This window comes from Tachyglossus aculeatus, chromosome 1 (assembly GCF_015852505.1).
Source record: "Tachyglossus aculeatus isolate mTacAcu1 chromosome 1, mTacAcu1.pri, whole genome shotgun sequence".
Lineage (NCBI taxonomy): Eukaryota > Metazoa > Chordata > Mammalia > Monotremata > Tachyglossidae > Tachyglossus > Tachyglossus aculeatus.
Genome location: NC_052066.1, coordinates 28,972,240 through 28,989,228, shown reverse-complemented (window position 1 = coordinate 28,989,228; position 16,989 = coordinate 28,972,240). Strand labels below are relative to the sequence as shown.

The 16,989-nt window shown below is 45.3% G+C and overlaps 1 protein-coding gene across 2 annotated transcripts in view; it reads left to right on the top strand.

Annotated features, from left to right (window-relative positions):
• Positions 1-16,989, top strand: part of SRPRB (SRP receptor subunit beta) — a 47,300-nt gene that overhangs the window by 18,032 nt on the left and 12,279 nt on the right. For both annotated transcript variants that reach the window (XR_005452527.1, XM_038752339.1), the window contains exons 5-6: positions 1,853-1,989; positions 12,207-12,261. Coding sequence is in view for 1 of the 2 variants with exons in the window: in XM_038752339.1 (XP_038608267.1) it covers positions 1,853-1,989; positions 12,207-12,261 (192 nt within the window). In the remaining variant the exon portion in view is untranslated. The remainder of the gene's footprint in view (positions 1-1,852; positions 1,990-12,206; positions 12,262-16,989) is intronic.

Below are 16,989 nucleotides of genomic sequence, written 5' to 3'. Positions count from 1 at the left end.
AGCCAGAGGTAGGATCTGGGCCAGGGGTCGACGGTGGGAGAGGCGAGATAATAATAATAATAATAATAATAATAATGGCATTTGTTAAGCGCTTACTATGTGCAAAGCACTGTTCTAAGAGGCCCAGTGAGAAGGTTAGCGGCAGCAGAGGAGCGGAGTGTGCGGGCTGGGCTGGAGAAGGAGAGCAGGGAGCTGAGGTAGGAGGGGGAGAGATGATGGGCAGCTTTGAAGCCAATAGTGAGTCTTTTATGGTATCCGTTAAGGACTTACAGTTTTTCAGGCACTGTACTAAGTGCTGGAATAAGATACAAGCTAATCAGGCTGGACACAGTCCATGTTCCTCAGTCAATCAATCAATCAATCGTATTTATTGAGCGCTTACTGTGTGCAGAGCACTGTACTAAGCGCTTGGGAAGTACAAGTTGGCAACATATAGAGACAGTCCCTACCCAACCGTGGGCTCACAGTCTAGAATGGGGAGACAGAGAACAAAACCAAATGTATTAACAAAATAAAATAAATAGAATAGATATGTACAAGTAAAATAGAGTAATAAATATGAACAACTCCAAAGCCACTGTCCAGATGCCAGTGAAGAGACATTTTATGACAGATACAAAGAGATCCTTCTATCATCAACCAATGGTATTTGCTGAGCGCTTACTTTGCGCAAAGCACTGTACTCAGAGCTTGGGAGAGTACAGCACAATAGCACTGGTAGTCATGTTCCTCGCCCACAACGAACTTACAGTCGAGTGCTGTTAATCAATCAATCGTATTTATTGAGCGCTTACTGTGTGCAGAGCACTGTACTAAGCGCTTGGGAAGTCCAAGTTGGCAACATATAGAGACAGTCCCTACCCAACAGTGGGCTCACAGTCTAGAAAACTCTGGTTAACCTCAAATAATGCGGGTCATTTTCACTTCTGCACCATCACATTTCGATTCAGTTTGACCTTTCTCTCTCGACATCAGTATTACGAGAAAGGTTCACGGTTTCCATCCCCATTTTACAGATGACATAACTGAGGGACAGAGAAGTAAAGTGACTTGGCCAGGGTCCTACAGACAAGCGAGAGAGCCGGGATTAGAACCCAGATTCTTCTGCCTGCTACTCCCATGCTCTATCCACTAGGCTATATAGCTTCCCTTGGTAGTAGAGAATGTATTCCTCACTTCCAAAAACTACTTAAAACCTCCCCAAAAACCGCCCCAGCGCTTAGAACAGTGCTTTGCACATAGTAAGCGCTTAACAAATACCATCATCATCATCATCACTTAGAATTCGGGACTTTTGACAGATTCTCACGTCAAACGTCATTTCAAAGCAACGTGGAGAAACTGTGGTGGGGGGCGATTTCTGAATTTGAATCCTGAGATGTATTCAGTTCTCTTCATTACTTCATCTGTGTTCCATTTTTCACCCAATAAAAATTGGAGTAATAATAATTACCTCCTTGCAGGGATGTTTGATTGATTGCTGATTGCTTATAAAGTGCTCTGAAGACTGAAGATCCTTGAAATGGTCTGGTATGGGGTAGAGAAAACATTCATTCCGTGAAGTGTCCTCGAATTGTGCTTTGGAGCCTATCTTGTATCAGGCTGTGCATCATATTCTCTGCTCCCAGACGTTAGCGCGAGGCTGTGGACTGGGTTACAGGTGCATTGGCTAAACGATATACAGAGACACCATGACTGATTCCGTTTTTTTTTACATTTTGGTGCATCTTCACATGCCGCAGAATTCACATGCTGCAGAAACGCGTGCACAGGTTGGCAAGAAATGAGCGAAACGCGGTTCGGAGCTTCTGGCTCGCCGTTGCAATCCCCCCTTGCTTTCCGTGTCCCGCAGGGCCATCGTGTTCGTGGTGGACAGCGGGACATTCCAGCGAGAGGTGAAAGACGTGGCACAGTTTCTGTACCAGGTGCTAATCGACAGTTTGGTCCTGAAGAACGCGCCTTCCCTGCTAATCGCCTGCAACAAGCAAGGTATCGTCAGCTGCTTCGGCAGAGCGGTCTTCTTTGGGGCCAGCCACCTGGCTGCTGAGGCGGGCAGATTCCCCCGGTGACGCGGGATATATCATTTTCATATCATATATTCATTATCAATAAATACGATTGATTGATTTTCCGAGGATTGATCGCTAAGGGTACGAGAAACGCCATTCTGGGGCAGACCGCTGGATTCAGCTAACCTGGTTAAGTGTCCAACAGTGGCACTAATGCTCGCTCTCCCTGACATCCACCCTCATCTCTCTCTTGCATTTAGACTAATGGTTTCCTTTGTTTCTTGGGGGCATTTTAAGAATTTTTTTTTTTTGAGAATTAAGTATGTCAGCTTTAATCTCAGTTCTGCTGCTGGTGCCTTATGTGACCCTGAATAGAACATATTATTTGAAGTAATTCAAGATCGAGGTCCTGTTTAGGATATATATATATATATATATATATATATATACACACACATATATATATATATTTATTTATTTATTTATGTATATATAAATAAAGAGAGAGAGGAAGAGGGAGGAGAGAGATAGAGATAGATCTATCTCCCAAACGGGACATATTCATTCATTCAATCATATTTATTGAGCGCTTACTGTGTGCAGAGCACTGGACTAAGCACTCGGGAAGTACAGTTCGGCAACAGTCTAGAAGGGGGAGACAGATAACAAAACAAAACAAGTAGACAGGTGTCAGCAGAGAAGTAGAAGCAGTAGAGAAGCAGCGTGGCTCGGTGGAAAGAGCCTGGGCTTTGGAGTCAGAGGTCATGGGTTCAAGTCCCTATTCTGCCAACTGTCAGCTGTGCGACTTTGGGCAAGTCACTTCACTTCTCTGGGCCTCAGTTCCCTCAGCTATAAAATGGGGATGAAGACTGTGAGCCCCCTGTGGGACAACCTGATCACCTTGTAACCTCCCCGTCAGAACAGTGATTTGCACCTAGTAAGCGCTTAATAAATGCCATTATTATTATTATTATTATTAATACCATCAGAATAAATAGAATTATCTACCCAGCGCTTAGAACATTCATTCACTCATTCAGTCGTATTTATTGAGCGCTTACTGAGTGCAGAGCACTGGACTGAGCGCTTGGGAAGTACAATTCGGCAGCAGTCTAGAAGGGGGAGACAGACAACACAACAAAACAAGTAGACAAGCATCAATACCATCAGACAAAATAGAATTATCTACCCCAGCACTTAGAACATTCATTCATTCATTCAATCATATTTATTGAGCGCTTACTGTGTGCAGAGCACTGGACTGAGCGCTTGAGAAGTACAAGTCGGTAGCAGATAGAGACGGTCCCTACCCAACAGCGGGCTCACAGTCTAATAGATTTGTACTTCCCAAGCGCTTAGTGCAGTGCTCTGCACACAATAACCGCTCAATAAATACGATTGAATGAATGAATAATAATAATAATAACGGCATTTGTTAAGCGCTTACTATTCATTCATTCGTTCAATCGTACTGAGCGCTTACTGTGTGCACCGCACCAAGCGCTTGGGAAGTACAAGTCGGCAACAGATAGAGATGGTCCCTACCCAACAGCGGGCTCACAGTCTAGAAGATTTGTACTTCCCAAGCGCTTAGCGCAGTGTTCCGCACACAGTAACCGCTCAATAAACATGACTGAATGAATAATAATAATAACGGCATTTGTTAAGCGCTTACTATTCATTCATTCATTCAATCGTACTGAGCGCTCACTGGGTGCAGAGCACTGCACCAAGCGCTTGGGAAGTACAAGTTTGCAACATACAAAGACGGTCCCTACCCAACAGCGGGCTCACAGTCTAATAGATTTGTACTTCCCAAGCGCTTAGTGCAGTGTTCTGCACACAGTAAGCGCTCATATGCACATATATTTATATTCACCGAAGTTGTGACCGTGTTTTTAAACTAGTTTAAAACATCTGGATGTCCGCCCACCACCTAAAGCTCAACATGTCGAAGACTGAGCTCCTTGTCTTCCCTCCCAAACCTTGTCCTCTCCCTGACTTTCCCATCTCTGTTGACGGCACTACCATCCTTCCTGTCTCACAAGCCCGCAACCTTGGTGTCATCCTCGACTCTGCTCTCTCGTTCACCCCTCACATCCAAGCCGTCACCAAAACCTGCCGGTCTCAGCTCCGCAACATTGCCAAGATCCGCCCTTTCCTCTCCATCCCAACCGCTACCCTGCTCATTCAAGCTCTCATCCTATCCCGTCTGGACTACTGCACCAGCCTTCTCTCTGATCTCCCATCCTCGTGTCTCTCTCCACTTCAATCCATACTTCATGCTGCTGCCCGGATTATCTTTGTCCAGAAACGCTCTGAGCATATTACTCCCCTCCTCAAAAATCTCCAGTGGCTACCAATCAATCTGCGCATCAGGCAGAAACTCCTCCCCCTGGGCTTCCAAGCTGTCCATCCCCTCGCCCCCTCCTACCTCACCTCCCTTCTCTCCTTCTACTGCCCAGCCCGCACCCTCCGCTCCTCTGCCGCTAATCTCCTCACTGTACCTCGTTCTCGGCAGTCCCGCCATCGACCCCCGGCCCACGTCATCCCCCGGGCCTGGCATGCCCTCCCTCTGCCCATCTGCCAAGCTAGCTCTCTTCCTCCCTTCAAGACCCTGCTGAGAGCTCACCTCCTCCAGGAGGCCTTCCCAGACTGAGCCCCTTCCTTCCTCTCCCCCTCGTCCCCCTCTCCATCCCCCCGTCTTACCTCCTTCCCTTCCCCACAGCACCTGTATATATGTATATATGGTTGTACATATTTATTACTCTATTTATTTATTTATTTATTTATTTTACTTGTACATTTCTATCCTATTTATTTTATTTTGTTGGTATGTTTGGTTCTGTTCTCTGTCTCCCCCTTTTAGACTGTGAGCCCACTGTTGGGTAGGGACTGTCTCTATGTGTTGCCAATTTGTACTTCCCAAGTGCTTAGTACAGTGCTCTGCACATAGTAAGTGCTCAATAAATACGATTGATTGATTGATTGATAGTTTGACCAAACCGATCTTGGCCGGAATTCATTCGCGTCCTCAGTGCTTGGCAGTAAGTGTTACTATTTTAGAATGGCCCTGACAACTGATCGATGGGGAAACAGACCAGGGTCACTCCATTTTGCGCAGTGTCACGGCGGTAATCGTCAGACCCAAGCAGACGTACGTGAGACTCCCAAAAGAGATCCTTTTGGGTCAGGGAATTTTGCTTTTGACTATTTGGCGAGTAATGTATGTTTAGGTCCAGAATTTGCCCATTCCCACTAAAGCCTGGGGATTATTTTTCCCTCCGATCGCTCAAAGACTCCTCTCTTACTGACATTTCTCTGCTGCCTGACATCAGGAGAGCTTGTCACCAGTTTTAGTGCTGAAATGATTTTTCAGAAAGGTTAAGTAGGGATTGGGAAACCATCTGCTGAAATGAGTTTTCAGAAAGGTTAAGTAGGGATTGGGAAACCATGTGGTATCTGCCGTCAACCAGCGCTGTAAAAATGAACACGTCTGCAACAGCGTGGCTTAGTGGAAAAAGCCCGGGCTTGGGAGTCAGAGGTCATGGGTTCTAATCCCGGCTCCGCCACATATCAGCTGGGTAACTTTGGGCAAGTCATTTAACTGCTCTGTGCCTCAGTTACCTCATCTGTAAAATGGGGATTAAGACTGTGAGCCCCACGTGGGACAAACTGATCACCTTGTATCCTTCCCAGCGCTTAGAACAGTGCTTGGCACATAGTAAGCGCTTAACAAATACCAACATTATTATTCTCTGTGCCTCAGTTACCTCATCTGTAAATTGGGGATAAAGGCCATGAGCCCCACATGGGACAACCTGATGACCTTGTAGCTACCCTAGCGCTTAGAACAGTGCTTGGCATATAGTAAGCACTTAAATACGATAATAATAGCAATAATAATTTTCCCATCTGGCAATAATAATACTAATTATGGCATTTGTTAGTTACTGTGTGCCAGGCACTGTTCTAAGCACTGGGATGGATACAGGCAAATCAGGCTGGACAGAGTCCGTGTCCCACATGGGCCTCGCGGTCTCAATCCCCATTTTACAGGTGAGGTAACTGAGGCACAGAGAAGTGAATCGACTTGCCCAGGGTCACACAGCAGACCAGTGGTGGAGCCGGGATTAGAACCCATGACCTTCTGACTCCCAAACCCGGGTTCTAGCCACGAATGACCTCTAAAATTGTTAATGGACCCCGGGAGACCCAGGTGGATTTGAGTTGACTGGTGCAGTTCAGAAAGCAGCTCCCTCAGTGATCCTGTAGACAATACCCTCAGCTTCCTGAGCTACCCTTTTTATATTAGGCAGTTTGGATTGGGCAGCAGGTAGGTGGGGAGATGTTCAATTTATACCCAGTTTCGAGGCAGTAGCCCCTAACTGGAGGAAATCGTCATCATCGATCATATTTATTGAGCGCTTACTGTGTGCAGAGCACTGTACTAAGCGCTTGGGAAGTACAAGTTGGCAACATATAGAGACAGTCCCTACCCAACAGTGGGCTCACAGTCTAAAAGGGGGAGACAGAGAACAAAACCAAACAGACTAACAAAATAAAATAAATAGAATAGAAATGTACAAGTAAAATAAATAGAGTGACAAATATGTACAAACATATATACATATATACAGGTGCAGTGGGGAAGGGAAGGAGGTAAGATGGGGGGATGGAGAGGGGGACGAGGGGGAGAGGAAGGAAGGGGCTCAGTCTGGGAAGGCCTCCTGGGGGAGGTGAGCTCTCAGTAGGGCCTTGAAGGGAAATGAGAGGCTGTCATTTAAACTAAGGAAATCAATTCACCTGCTGCGGTTAGAGGGGGCCTAGGGAGTTTATACTGTACTAAGCTCCAATAAGAAAGTGGTCTCGAACACGCTACGAAGTTGTCCTTCCTCTCTGAAGAGGTTGGATATTATTCTCTAAAGAGGCTAAATTGGTTTGATTAAACGTATCCGAATACAGGCAATGTCCCACTTGACTAGAAATCAGACCTCTCACTAGAAGCCGAGTGTCGCATACACGAGCTTGTTTAATTGACAGTCGAGGGCCTTCGAGAGTCCTATAAAGCCAGTGAGGATGCTCCGTTGTCGTATGTACTCGCTCAATAAATATGATTGAATGAATGAATGTACTCAGCCGGTGAGTTTTAAGCTCGCCGATCCTCTTGGCCGACGAAAAGCCGTCGCAGTTCCTCGCGGTGGATTTCGATTTTTTTGGATTTGCTGGGAAGAGGCCGTTGGCAGTTGTGGGTGGCGGTGAGGGCGACGGCTGCCGTTTTGGGGATGGTGACGGAGGAGGGGGCGGTTAGGTGACCCACGTCAGTGTGGTGGTGGACTGCCCCAGATTTCTAGCCTGCTTTAATAAGTACTTGGGCTCAATCAATCAATCAATCGTATTTATTGAGCGCTTACTGTGTGCAGAGCACTGGACTAAGCCCTTGGGAAGTACAAGTTGGCAACATATAGAGACGGTCCCTACCCAACAGTGGGCAGAAGCAGAGCGTGCAGAGATTGTTGGCGGATGTTATCTGCCCAACTGAGGACCGTCATCATCATCAATCGTATTTATTGAGCGCTTACGGTGTGCAGAGCACTGGACTAAGCGCTTGGGAAGTACAAGTTGGCAACATATAGAGACAGTCCCTACCCAACAGTGGGCAGAAGCAGAGCGTGCAGAGATTGTTGGCGGAAGTTATCTGCCCAACTGAGGATCGTCATCATCATCAATCGTATTTATTGAGCACTTACTGTGTGCAGAGCACTGGACTAAGCGCTCGGGAAGTCCAAGTTGGCAACATATAGAGACGGTCCCTACCCAACAGTGGGCAGAAGCAGAGCGTGCAGAGATTGTTGGCGGATGTTATCTGCCCAACTGAGGATCGTCATCATCATCAATCGTATTTATTGAGCACTTACTGTGTGCAGAGCACTGGACTAAGCGCTCGGGAAGTCCAAGTTGGCAACATATAGAGACAGTCCCTACCCAATAGTGGGCTCACAGTCTAAAAGGGGGAGACAGAGAACAAAACCGAACATACTAACAAATGATAATAATAATAATAATGTTGGTATTTGTTAAGCGCTTACTATGTGCAAAACACTGTTCGAAGCGCTGGGGAGGGTACAAGGTGATCAGGTTGTCCCACGTGGGGCTCACAGTCTTCACGCCCATTTTACAGATGAGGTAACTGAGGCCCAGAGAAGTGAAGTGACTTGCCCAAAGCCACACAGCTGACAACGGGCGGAGCCGGGATTTGAACCCATGACCTCTGACTCCAAAGCCCGGGCTCTTTTCCACTGAGCTACGAACAAAATAAAATAAATAGAATAGATATGTACAAGTAAAATAAATAAATAGAGTAATAATAAATAGAGTAATAATAAATAGAGTAATAATAGAGTAATAAATAAATAGAGTAATAAATAAATAGAGAAATAAATAAATAGAGTAATAAATAAATAGAGTAATATAGTAATATAAAATAGAGGATAGTAGGGGAGGAGGAGGAAGTGGCTCTTAATTTGCCCAAATCATTGTGGTAGAGACTCACTGCCCCACATTTCTAGCCTCCTAAATAAGTAGTAAGAATTACGGTAATTATTAAGCGCTTACATATATCAGGCACTGTTCTAAACGCCGGGGTAGAGCCAAGAGAGTTGGATTGGACAGAGTCTCTGTCCCACATAGGGCTCACAGTCTTAATCCCCATTTTACAGGTAGGGGAGCTGAGGCCCAGAGAAGTGAAGTTGATGTGCCCTCGGTCACGCAGCAGACAAGTGGCGGAGCCGGGATTAGAACCCACAACCTTCTGACCCCCAGGCCCGCGCTCTATGAGAAGCAGCGTGGCATAGTGGAAAGAGCCAGAGATCGTGAGTTCTAATCCCGGCTCCGCCACTGATCAGCTGTGTGACTTGGGGCAGGTCACATGACTTCTCTGTGCCTCAGTTCCCTCATCTGTAAAATGGGGATGAAGACCGTGAGCCCCATGTGGGACAACCCACATTTAGACAACCCCTTTTAGACTGTGAGCCCACTGTTGGGTAGGGACTGTCTCTATATGTTGCCAACTTGTACTTCCCAAGCGCGTAGTACAGTGTTCTGCACGCAGTAAGCGCTCAATAAATACGATTGATTGATTGATTGACAACCCCAGCACTTAGAACAGTGCTCGGCACATAGTAAGCGCATAACAAATGCCATCATTATTATTATTATTATTATGGGCTCAGAAGCAGTGAGGGCAGAGGTCAGGGTAGAAAAACCGAAGACCCACAGAAGTTAAATGGTGGGTCCGGTGAGAGGAATGATAATAATAATAATGGTATTTTTTTTTTTTACTCTATTTATTTATTTAATTTATTTGTACATATCTATTCTATTTTATTTTGTTAGTATGTTTGGTTTTGTTCTCTGTCTCCCCCTTTTAGACTGTGAGCCCACTGTTGGGTAGGGACTGTCTCTATATGTTGCCAATTTGTACTTTCCAAGCGCTTAGTACAGTGCTCTGCACATAGTAAGCGCTCAATAAATACGATTGATGATGATGATGGTATTTGTTAAGCGCTTACTAAGTTAAGCACTTACTGTACTAAGCGCTGGGGTGGATACAAGCAAATCAGGGTGGACACAATCCTGGTCCCTCATGGGGCTCACAGTCTCATCCCCATTTTGCAGATGAGGGAACTGAGGCCCAGAGAAGTGAAGTGACTTGCCCACAGTCACACAGCAGACAAGCGGCAGAGCTGGGATTAGAACCTACATCCTCTGACTCCCAAGGTCCGGGCTCTTACTACTAGAACATGAATGGCTCAGTGGAAAGAGCCGGGCTTTGGACGTCAGAGGTCAGGGGTTCAAATCCCGGCTCCCGTCAAGTGTCAGCTGTTGTGACTTTGGGCAAGTCACTTCACTTCTCTGGGCCTCAGTTACCTCACCTGGAAAATGGGGATGAAGACTGTAAGCCCCCCATGGGACAACCTGATCGCCTTGTAACCTCCCCAGCGCTTAGAACAGTGCTTGCACATAGTAAGCGCTTAATAAATGCCATTCTTATTATTATTATTATTATTATTATTATTATTATTATTATTATTATTATTATGAATGAAAAGGAAAACTGAACCGGAAAAAGTGTGACTTAGTGGAAAGAGCCCGGGCTTGGAAAGAGGCACAAAATAACCGGTTTCGAAAGCCAGAGGAAGCAGGGGGCAATTACAGGTTGAAACAGCTTGTGGAAAGAGCCCGGGCTTGGGAGTCAGAGGTCATGGGTTCTAATCCTGGCTCCACCACTTATCAGCTGGGTGACTTTGGGCAAGTCACTTCACTTCTCTGGGCCTCTGTTACCTCATCTGGAAAATGGGGATGAAGACTGTGAGCCCCCCCGTGGGACAACCTGATCACCTTGTTAACCTCCCCCAGCGCTTAGAAACAGTGCCTTGCACATAGTAAGCGCTTAATAAATGCTATCATTATCATGGGTTCTAATCCCGGTTTTGCCACTTGGCAGCTGTGTGATTTTGGGCAAGTCACTTAACTTCTCTGTGCCTTAGCTCCCTCATCTGTCAAATGGGGATGAAGACTGTGAGCCCCACGTGGGACAACCCGATCACCTTGTATCTATCCCAGCTCTTAGAACCGTGCTCGGCACATAGTAAGTGCTTAACAAATACCATCATTATTATTATTATAATAAAGAAAAAATTGAACATACAGCTAAATATATAAATAAAGATGTCTGTATGTATTTGAGTAGTAAGGACACAGTTGAAGTAGTGAGTACCCACGGTGGGTTGTCAGAGTTAAAGGGTGAAAGGGGAATGATGTTAGCAGGAGCAGTCTTCGTTGGTGACCTGTTGTTAACACTTTTGTAGGTTACAAACCAATTTTGTTCTCTAACTCCCCTCCCCCCGAGTCGACATGAGCAGATTATGTGAGATCCCAGGTGTCGTGGTAAGCGCTAGTGCTTAGTAAGTGTCTGGCACATAGTAAGTGCTTAACAAATATCACAATAATAATTATAATAATTATTATTTTAGTATTTGTTCAGCGCTTTCTATGTACTGTCTATATAAGCACTTTCTAGTAAGCCCTTATCAAGTGCTTACTGTATATATGTATATATGTGTGTACATATTAAAGATAAGCACATTCATTCAGTCGTATTTATTGAGCGCTTACTCTTTGCTGAGCACTGTACTAAGCGCCTGGGAAGTACAACGCTGTGGGGTGAGCGAACCCCATGTGGGACAGAGACTGTGTTTGACCCGGTTAAGACTGTGAGCCCTATGTGGGACAGGGACTGTGTCAAACTCAATTTGCTTGTATCCACCCCAGCTCTTAGTACAGTACCTGGCACATAGTAAGCCTTTAACAAATACCATTATCATTATTATTATTATTATTATTGTCAATCAATCAATCAATCAATCAACCGTATTTATTGAGCGCTTACTGTGTGCAGAGCACTGTACTAAGCGCTTGGGAAGTCCCAAGTTGGGCAACATATAGAGACAGTCCCCACCCAACAGCGGGCTCACAGTCTAAAAGGGGGAGACAGAGAACAAACCAAACATACTAATAAAATAAATAGAATAGGATATGTACAAGTAAATAAATAGAGTAATAATAGGAGTATAAATAGAGTAATGGAGTCACATGAACCAAGTAGACCTGTGCCCATACGAAGGGAAGAGGGAGAAGGTTTAGCTGATTCAGCCACCGTCAAGGGGGCACTGGGGGGAAAGCAGGAGCAAGACATTTTAAAGCATTACGTTCACAAGTAAGTGAATTCGGTGAATGTGTGTTTGAATTTGTACAATTAGCTCTTTGCACACCAACTGCTCAAACTGTTTGACTCTTTTGCACCCAAAATGTTGCCAATCCCTGTTCTAGCACTACGTAACCTGGATCCCTTTCTGAATTTAACTGAAAAAAGAATTCATATATTATTAATAACGCCATTGGCTTACTTGTCTGCTCCAGTGCTTAGAACAGTGCTTGGCACATAGTGCTTAACAAATAAAACTGTTATTGTTACCTCTGGAGGGAAAAACCAGAGCAGTAGGAATCTAAGGACAGTTCTGGGAGTCCAGTCTCGTCCCAAGGATTCCGGGTGTAATTTACGTTGGGCAAAGGGGGTGGGAGGTGTCGTCCGATTAAACGGTGAGAACTGTTAACACGATCTTTCTCTCGTCGTAGATATCACAATGGCAAAATCAGCCAAGGTAATTCAGCAGCAGCTGGAAAAAGAACTGTAAGTACAGTTTGGATCAATCAATCATTTATTAAGCACTAACTGTGTGCAGAGCACTGTACTAAGCGCTTGGGAAGTCCAAGTTGGCAACATATAGAGACAGTCCCTACCCGACAGTGGGCTCACAGTCCCAAGGAGGTGCCCATCGGGTAATGATGCGTTGTGACATAAGGGGAGCAGTGTGGTCTAGTGGAAAGCTCAGAGGACCTGGCTTCTATTCATTCATTCAGTCGTATTTATTGAGCGCTCACTGTGTGCACAGCACTGTACTAAGCGCTTGTGAAGTACAAATCGGCGACATGTAGATACAGTCCCTACCCAACAACGGGCTCACAGTCTAGAAGGGGGAGACAGACAACGAAACCAAACACGTGGCCCGGTGTCAAGTCGTCAGAACAAATAGAATTAAAGCTACATCATTAACAAAATAAAGATCATCATTAATGTACATCATTAACAAAATAAAGAAAATAGTAAATATGGACACGTAAGATAAATAGAGGGATAAATCCGTTCAAACATATATACAGGTGCTGGGGAAGGAGGTAGGGCGGGGGGATGCGGAGGAGGAGAGGCAAAAGGGGGCTCAGTCTGGGGCTACGTGCTCAGCGCTTTGAACAGTGATTGCCAGCTGTGTGACCCCGGGCAAGTCACCTAACTTCTCTGGGCCTCCCTCAGAAAAGGGTCCACCAGGTAATTCCTTCCTTTGCCCCTTAATCCCCACTTTACGGATGAGGTAACTGAGGCCCAGAGAAGTGAAGCGAACCCGCCCAGAGGTCGCACAGCCGACAAGTGGTGGAGCTGGGATCAGAACCCACGACCTTTCGACTCCCAGGCGGCGTTCTAGCCACTAAGCCACGCTGCTTCCCTTATACAATAATAATAATAATAATAATAATAATAATAATTATAATAATAATGATGGCATTTGCTAAGCGCCCCACCACGTGCAAAGCACCGCTCCAAGCGCTGGGGGGGCCACAATGGCGATCAGGTTGTCCCACGGGGGGCTCACCGTCTCAATCCCCGTTTTACAGATGAGGCCAGAGAAGTGAAGTGACCTGCCCAAAGTCACACAGCCGGCAAGAGGCGGTGCCGGCATTTGAACCCATGACCTCTGACTCCAAAGCCCCAGTCCAAAGGGCTAGGTTGGAAGACTTGGAAGCGCTGAGGGGGATACAAGGTGATCAGGTTTTTCCCGCATGGGGCTCACAGTCATCATCCCCATTTTACAGATGAGGGAACTGAGCTCCGAGAAGTTAAGTGACTTGCCCAAGGTCACACAGCAGGCACGTTGGCGGGAGTTGGGGATTCGAACCCATGACCTCTGACTCCAAAGCCCGGGCTCTTTCCACTGAGCCATGCTGCTTTGGAGAAGACTCCAAAGGCTTCTAGTCCTGGCCACACCCGTTGTGCGACCTTGGGCGAGTCGCTGCCGTGTGCCTCAGTTCCCTCATACCCTCCTCCCTCCTACCTGAGCCCACCGAGCGTGGCTCAGTGGAAAGAGCACGGGCTTTGGAGTCAGAGGTCATGAGTTCGAATCCCATCTCTGCCACATGTCTGCTGTGTGACCTTGGGCAAGTCACTTAATTTCTTTGAGCCTCAGTTACCTCATCTGTAAAATGGGGATTAAGACTGTGAGCCCCACATGGGACAACCTGATCACTTTGTATCCCCCCCAGCGCTTAGAACAGTGCTTTGCACATAGTAACGCGCTTAACAAATGCCAACATTATTATTATTATTATTATTACCTGAAATGTCAACCCCCATGTGGGACCTGATTATTATCTTGTCTCTGTCCCACCGCTGAGTACAGTGCTTGGTACCAAGTACCTTAAAAATGACGAGAGTTATTAACTGTTGCCTGCTCGGTATATGAGCCTCATAGTTTTCTCTTATTTTAGAAAGAAAACTTAGGGGTCACAAGGAGATGTCTGTGATAGTTGAATTATTATTCATTTCATTCATTCAATCGGTAGTTATTGAGCGCTTACTGTGGCAGAGCACTGTACTAAGCGCTTGGGAAGTACAAGTTGGAAACATATAGAGGCGGGGTTCCCTACCCATCAGTGGGCTAGTCTAGAAGCAGCGTGGCTCAATGGAAAGAGCCCGGGCTTTGGAGTCAGAGGTCATGTGGTTTCAAATCCCGGCTCCGCCAATTGTCAGCTGGGTGACTTGGGGCAAGTCGCTTCACTATCTCTGTTACCTCATCTGTAAAATGGGGATTAAGACTGCGAGCCCCTCGTGGGACAACCTGATCACCTTGTAACTTCCCCAGCGCTTAGAACAGTGCTTTGCACATAGTAAGGGCTTAATAAATGCCATCATTATTATTATTATTATCTGGATGAGAGAGAGAATAAGCAGTATCTGGGAAATAGCAAGAGGACTGTCTTGATTGAACTGTCACCATCCTTCATAGCATTTATAATTTTGAATGAAAGGTAGCTATATTGGAATGATTGTTGTACATTTCACTATGAAGACCTGTGGAATTAAAATGCTGGAATATACTTGATTGCTTTAGGCAGCCAAATTGCTGGTGAGAGTGTTCAAGCAATCTTAAGTATATATTTCTTTTCAGTAATGCTGAGTTTATTATGAGTTCATTATTATTATGGTTTTTGTTTAGTGTGTACTCTGTGCCAAGCTCTGTACTAAGCACTGGGATAGATACAAGAGAAGCAGCGTGGCTCAGTGGAAAGAGCACGGGCTTTGGAGTCAGAGGTCATGGGTTCAAATCCCGGCTCCACCAATTGTCAGCTGTGTGACTTTGGGCAAGTCACTTAACTTCTCTGTGCCTCAGTTACCTCATCTGTAAAATGGGGATTAAGACTGTGAGCCCCCCCGTGGGACAACCTGATCACCTTGTAACCTCCCCAGCACTTAGAACAGTGCTTTGCGTGGAGTAAGCGCTTAATAAATGCCGTTATTATTATTATTATTACAAAATAAGCAGGTTGGACACAGGCCCTGTCCTCCATGGGGCTCACGTCATCATCATCATCCTCATCAATCCTATTTATTGAGCGCTTACTATGTGCAGAGCACTGTACTAAGCGCTTGGGAAGTACAAATTGGCAACACATAGAGACAGTCCCTACCCAACAGTGGGCTCACAGTCTAAAGGAAGGAAGACAGATATTTAAATCCCTGTTTTAAAGAATGAGGAACCTGAGGCACAGAGAAGTTCAGTGGACTTCCCCCGAGGTTACACCGCGGAATTAGAACCCAAGTTTCCGACTCCCATTACGGTGCCCTTTCCATTAGGCCACCCGGCTAATTCAAACTGCGCTGCTTTTGACGGACTCCTCAAAAAGGACTTCCGTATCGGTACTCCAGATTTCAAAATCATTCAAAAGGGCTATGTAATGGAAAATAGATTAGATTCTATAGTAAAGGATTAAAAATTGATGTTTGGGCTGATAGAGAGGTTCCAGATATCTTGCGAGACTGCAGACATTGAACTCATTTGCAAAGGTTTCCCCAGTCTCATGCACTTAGGCGATCATTGTGACAGTGATGTTGCCTTAGCTATGAACATTGATCGCTCAAAGAAGAACAGTATTAGTTCCCTGGCCTACATTTTCCATTTTTATTAAAGATTTATGCTTTCCCCCCAGCATGCTTTTTTTTTTTTTTATTTTTGAACTCTGGAACTCTTAAGCCAACATTGTTTTGCTGAGAATGTTAGCCGAAAATCGTAGGATGATAGGGTACTGCAGTTACATCAATCAATCAATCGTATTTATTGAGCGCTTCCTGTGTGCAGAGCACTGTACTAAGCGCTTGGGAAGGACAAGTATGGCAACATAATAGAGACGGTCCCTACCCAACAGTGGGCTCACAGTCTAGTTACATAGATTTTGTTGACATAATTTGAGGTTTGCAGGGCACGTAAGATCAAATGCTCATTGTAACTGTAGGACCGTAGGCTCTCTGGGTGCAGAGAATGTGTCTACCAACTGTTATATTGCACTCTCCCAAGCGCTTAGTTCAGTGTTCTGCACTCACTAAGTGCTCAATTAGTAGGAGCAGCCATAAGCCTGTATATATGTTTGTACATATTTATTACTCTATTTATTTATTTTACTTGTACATATCTATTCTATTTATTTTATTTTGTTAGTATGTTTGGTTTTGTCTCTCTGTCTCTCCCCCTTTTAGACTGTGAGCCCACTGTTGGGTAGGGACTGTCTCTATATATTGCCAACTTGGACTTCCCAAGCGCTTAGTCCAGTGCTCCTGCACACAGTAAGCACTCAGTAAATACGATTGATTGATTAATTGATAAGATGCCGTAATGGCTAGTGGAAAGAGCAACGCTTGGGAGTCAGAGGAAATAACTTCCAGTCTCTGGCTCTGCCAGTTGCCTGCTGCGTGACTTTGGGCAAGTCATTTAACTTCTGTGCCTCAGGTACCTCATCTGTAATATGGGGATTCATTCATTCATTCAGTCGTATTTATTGAGCGCTTACTGTGTGCAGAGCACAGTACTAAGCGCTTGGGAAGTCCTAGTCCGGCAACAGATAGAGACGGTGCCTACCCAACAATGGGCCTCACTGTCTAGACAGGGGAGACAGACAGCAAAACAAAACATGGAGGCCGGTGTCCAAAAGCATTAGATAAATAGAATTATAGCTATATGCGCATCATTAATAACATAGAGTAGTAAATGTGTATAAGTAAAATAAATATGAGTAATAAATATATACAAGTGCTGTG